The 5909-nt window shown below is 41.1% G+C and overlaps 1 protein-coding gene across 1 annotated transcript; it reads left to right on the top strand.

The window, feature by feature from the left end:
• The first annotated feature begins 491 nt into the window (after positions 1-491).
• LOC130842960 (40S ribosomal protein S27-like) lies at positions 492-1254 on the top strand. The gene has a single exon (XM_057719541.1). The coding sequence runs from the start codon at positions 815-817 to the stop codon at positions 959-961; it is 147 nt and encodes a 48-aa protein (XP_057575524.1). The 5' UTR covers positions 492-814; the 3' UTR covers positions 962-1254.
• Positions 1255-5909: the final 4655 nt, after the last annotated feature.

Here is a 5909-nt window from a genome sequence, read left to right as displayed (position 1 = left end):
GGGGTCATTCACAGGAAAGCCATCAATGTTGGCTCCCAGTAAAATATACTCTCATCTGTCAGCATGGGGTGGAGGGTTGGGCAAGGTGTTCTTTGAATCCCCAAGGACTGAAAGATTGAGTTCAACATTAATAACAGTAAAGGCTGCTTAGGATATATAGCCAAGGAGTAGAGTGAAGGAGTCAGTGGATGGAAAATTAACAAAACAGGGTAAGGGGTGCTCTTGGTAAACCAACTTAATAAGAATCTTGTTGTAGACATCAGATATCAAGGGTGGCAAATGGGTGTTTGATTAGATATCGATGGAGTTATTCTTACTAACCTGGCTTTGCAGATTTCTTGATAAAACTGGGCTAAGCAGGCCCTGCCAGGGTGGGAAAAAGACCAATATCCAGTGGGAAAGAATGCTCAGAGGAGTTGACTAAAGCTTAACCAAAGAGAGCCATTGTCAGTCTCTGTTGTTCAAGGAAGAGAGCTTTTGTCCTCCGAACAATATAGGTTCATTTCTCATTTGGTTTTGTTCATTATGGACCAGCTGAGAAAAAATCACCAGCTGGCAGTGTAAAAGGGCATGGAGCTCACGTTCCCCCATGGACACATCAAAAATAAATTTACTTTGGAACAATCCTAACTGAAAACTGGCAGGAGGACTCCTGTACAACGAAGGCAGTAAGAAACACACATATAATCAGTCAAGAAGGGAAGAAAAGCAATGGGAGATCCCTTGCAAGAGGCATGTTCTCCATCCCTCTCCAGAAGAGGCGAAGAGGAAACACAAGAAGAAGCACCTGGTGCAGAGCCCCAATTCCCATTTCATGGATGTGAAAGGCCCAAGATGCTATAAAATCACGACCATCTTTAGCCATGCACAAACAGTTTTGTGTGTTGACTGCTCTTGCCAGTCTACAGGAGGAAAAGCAAGGCTTACAGAAGGATGCTTCTTCAGACAGAAGCGGCACTAAAAGCCCCTGGAATCAAGATGAATGGGAAACCCAATAAACACATTATGGATACAAAAAAAGAGAAAATAGAAAGAAAAAAGTAAAGCAATGGGGTCAGGAGACGTGGGACTCAGAGAGGAAGGGAGATCACCGAGCAGTGAGCTCATTCTCCAGGGAGTGAGTGACTCGAGTTACAGACTGGTTGTTTCAGTCCTCGTGTCTGTTGTGGAGACAAGCCTGCTTGATAGGGTGGAGGATTACTGGACAGATAGAAAGGCTGGAGGAGCCTGGACTTTGCTTGGGAGGAGTGAGCAAGAAAACGCATCCCTGAGGCCATGCAGAGAGAGGTCTGCATTAGCAGCTGTAGGTTTCTGGTGACCAGGATCTTAGCACAGCCAAGCCAGCATAGAGCAAATGCTCTGGCCCCACTAACTCCATGCCAGAGCATGGGACTGGATGTGCGACTGCCAAGACCAGGGAAAAGAGTCGACCTTTGGAAGCAGAGCCAACCTGGTCCCAGGGCAGAGTCGGAGTGGGGCTTTGGCAGCCATTCTTGGTGCTTACTCCCCAGGTATGTCAGAAGCAGCACACAGCTCACCTGCCCCACCATACATGCCCAGAAACCACAGGGGCCCACCTTCTCCGGTGCCGCAACACAGCGGGAGTGAGGGAGAGTGGATATTGATCAGCTATGAGAGCAAGCAGTCTTGTTTCCGATGCAGGGCAGAGAGGTCTCTAGCGGCTGTTGAGTTTGCTGTGATGACCTCGGCATGGTCCCAAGTCCAGTGCCCCCGTCCAAGCCATGAAAATGCTCCACCCCACTCCATGCCACAGTGCAGCACTGGATCTGGGGCAGCCACAACCCAGGAAAAGTCTTGACCCTAGGCTGCATCTGAGCATAGCCACAGAGGCCTACACAGGCAGCATACCACACCTCTGTATGCACATGAACCCCACTTGCTTCAGCATTCTCTTCCTGTGGCTAAAGTCCCAGTGTGGGGCGAGGGAAAAACACACAATGGGAACAGAGCCAGCCCCAGCCTGAACCTCATGGCTTATGTTCCTGCAACTTGAAATCAGATCTCACACCCGGTGCTGGCTGTAGTCCCTCAATCTCCAGTCTCAGCCCTTACTATGGTGATAATTGCCAGCACACCCTGATGAAAGATGTAACTTGCACCACATCAAATCCAGTTCTCCCAACCAAAAGCATTGGGTACACTCACTCTGCATAGTGACAGTCTCTCAGAAGGACACCTCTTCAAGACCCCAAAGGGATACTGTATCACCTAAGTTTATAGAGGTGGAGAAAGTTAAATAAAATGAAAATTGCCAATGAACAACTTTCAATTGAGAAAGTGAAAACCCCTGAAAAAATAAACAATGAAACAGAAATAACCATTGTTACATAAATAATTTGCAACATTGGTAATAAAAATATTAACTGAACTAGGAAAAATAATTGACCTAAACACTGGACATTTTAACAATGAACTACAAAACAAAAAAAGACCCAATAAAAAATAAAGAGTTTAAGGGATTTCCCTGCTCGTCTAATGGTTAGCATTCCAGGCTTTGACTCTCTGGCCCAGGTTCAATCCCTGGTTGGAGAACTGAGATCCATTGAGCTGCGTGGAGTGGCCAAAAAAAAAAAAAAAAATCATTGCCTGAAATAAAAAGCATGCTAGAATGAATGAACAGCAGAGGAAGAGATACAGAGAAATGCATAAGTGGTCTGGAAGATAGAATATGGAAACCACAGAATCAGGAAAGCAGACAGAAAAATGACTTTTTTTAAAAAAAAATGAAAGGATTGTACAAGATCTCTAAGATAACACTGTGTTCCAACATCCAAATTATATTAAAAAAAAAAAAGACACATGCACCCCATTGTTCAATGCAGCACTATTTACAATAGCCAGGACATGGAAGCACCCTAAATGTCCATCAACAGATGAATGGATAAAGATGTGGTACATATATACAATGGAATATTACTCAGCTGTAAAAAGGAACAAAATTGGGACATTTGTAGAGACATGGATGGACGTAGAGACTGTCATACAGAGTGAAGTGAGTCAGAAAGAGAAAACCAAATATCGTATATTAACACATATATGCAGAATATAGAAAAATGGTACAAATCAACCGGTTTGCAAGGCAGAAGTAGAGACACAGATGTAGAGAATAAACATGGACACCAAGTGGGGAAAGTGGGGGGAGGGGGGCGGGGGGGGTTGGGGTGGGATGAATTGGGAGATTAGGATTGCCATATAGACATTACTAATAAGAAAAAAAATCAAATTGTACACTTTAAATATATGCAGTTTATTGTATGTCAATTGTATCTCAATAAAAGTTCTTAAAGAAAAAAAAATCTTAGCAATAGTGCACAAGGGTTCCAATTCCTCCATATTCTTTTTTTAAATTATTTTTATTTTTATTTTATTTTATTTTTTTGATAGTAGCCTTCCTAATGGGTGTGAGGTGGCATCTCATTATGGTTTGAATTTGAATTTCCTTAGTGATTAGAGACATTGAGCATCTTTTTATGTATTTGTTGGCCATCTGTATATCTTTGGAGAAATGTCTATTCAAGTCCTTTGCCCATTCTTAATCAGGTTATTTTATTTTATTGTTGATGACTTGTAAAAGCTCCTTATATATTCTGGATAGTCACCTGATATCAGATACATGATTTGCAAATATTTTCTACCATTCCTTAGGTTGCCTTTTCACTCGTGTCCTTTGATGTACAAATATTTTAGGTTCGATGTAATCCCATTAATCTACTTTTGCTTTTGTTGCTGTGCTTTTGGTCTCATACTGAGACAGGAGATAGATAGGCCCACCAGGGTAAACAGCTGGAGTTCATTCTCTGTGGACAGAAATCCAAAGTATCAGTAGCAGGACAATTGAGAGAGGAGGCTGGGCCCTGATCAGATAGAAGATGAGAGACCACATATTTCTCATTCTTGAATTCAAGGAGACCTTCCCAACTTGAAAGCTCCTTGGAGGTCAAAAGGGGAGTGATGTCAAGGCTACCATAGACCTCTTTGGCAGAATCCATCTTGGCTGAGAGATATATGTTCACATATCGGAGAATCCTGAGATATACCAAATATGGACTCAGAACAAGGCAAATCAAAATGATCGGACAAAGGAAACCTGGAAGAAATGCCCCATATAAGTGAACTAAACTACCACAAGGGCACGACTCTCTCTCTGAGTCCGCCTTTGTGTCTATCCACAGGCACTATACTCTTTTTTTCTCCTAATAAACACTTTACTTGTTGCACTAAAACAAACAAACAAAAACAAAAACATAATGAAAGGAATGTACAAGATCTCTAGGATAATGTTGTGTTCCAACATTTGAATTATAGGTGTTTCAGAAGGAAATGAGAGGGAGAATGAGAACATAAATATTTTTCAAGACGTTATGGCTGAAAACTTCCTTTACCTGGAGAAGGAAAACAGGTATCCAGGTACAAGAAGTATTGATACATAGGATTCCAAACAAGCTAAAGCCAAAGAGACCCACACCAAGACATATCATAATAAAATGGCAAAAGTTAAAGGCAGAATGCTCAATGCAGCAAGAGAAAAACAAAGTCATAAACTAGGGAACCCCAATAATGCTATTAGCTGTTTTCTCTGGAGACACTTTGAGGGCCAGAAGGGAACGGCAGGATATATTCAAGGTGCTGAAAGGGAGAAACCAGCAAAACCCCAAAGAATTCATGAACACTAATCCTACCATAATAGAAGTGTTGAAGGGTCTTCTCTATATGGAAAATAAGAATCTTTAGGAAAGGGGAAAATCCAATTAGGAAAAACAAGTATATGGTAACAAATGAAGATCGATTAAATAAGCTGGTAAGTAGATTTTTTAAAAAATGTAGGATGAATTGGGAGATTGGGATTGCCATATATATGTTACTAATAAGAAAAAAATATCAAATTGTGCACTTTAAATATATGCAGTTCACTGTATATCAATTATATCTCAATAAAAGTTCTTGAGGGAGGGGATATGGGGATATATGTATAAATATAGCTGATTCACTTTGTTGTATAGCGAAAACTGGCACAACAGTGTAAAGCAATTATATTCCAATAAAGAGCTTTAAAAAAGTTCTTAAAAAATGTAGAAGAAAGTAGTACTACAAGCATCAATTAGGGGATAAGCACAAAGGTGTAAAATATGCCATCAAAAACACAACTACAGTAATTATTATTATTATTATTATTTTGAGCCCTGCAACATGACTTCTGGGATCCCAGTTCCTGGAATAGGGATGCAACCCTGTCATGGCAGTGAAAGCACTGAATCCTAAGCACCAGACCACCAGGGAACTCTGCAGAAATCAACTACAATAAGATAAATGGGAAAAGAACAAATATGTGGAGTCTAAACAACATGGTACTAAATAAAACCAATGGGTATATGAAGAAATCAAAGGGCAAAGCAGAAAATATTTTGAGACAAATGTAAGTTGAAACACAACACTCCAAAATCTGTGAGATGAAGCGACAGCAATTCTAGATGGGAAGTCTATAGCAACACAGGCCTTCCTCAAGGAATAAGAAACATCTCAAATAAAAAACCTAACTACTATCTCTGAGAATTAGAAAAAGAAGACAACAAAGTTTTCCTGTCCACTTAAGAAGATTGGAACCCCTAACCTACTACCTATGAGATTTACAAAAAAGCAACAAAAGTTCCCCATTCCCTGAAGAAGACTGGAGCCCTTTCCCCGCCTTAGGGCTCATTTCACAGTGTTTCTGCAGTGCTACTTGACTTTTTTGTGTCGGACGACACTCCTTGAGTACTCCTCACTACATTACCCAGAAGAGTTTGCACTAAGGCAGCGACGTTTATCCAATGAAAATTCAGAAAGGTGTTATTGCCGGGAGGGCGAACCTCGGGAGAGGAACTTCCGGAGTTTTCCCGGCGCCCATTTTG

The sequence above is a fragment of the Hippopotamus amphibius genome, unplaced genomic scaffold (assembly GCF_030028045.1).
Source record: "Hippopotamus amphibius kiboko isolate mHipAmp2 unplaced genomic scaffold, mHipAmp2.hap2 H_1, whole genome shotgun sequence".
Classification (NCBI taxonomy): domain Eukaryota; kingdom Metazoa; phylum Chordata; class Mammalia; order Artiodactyla; family Hippopotamidae; genus Hippopotamus; species Hippopotamus amphibius.
The sequence above is the reverse complement of the archived record's forward strand: the minus strand, read 5'-3'. Positions and strand labels throughout refer to the sequence as shown.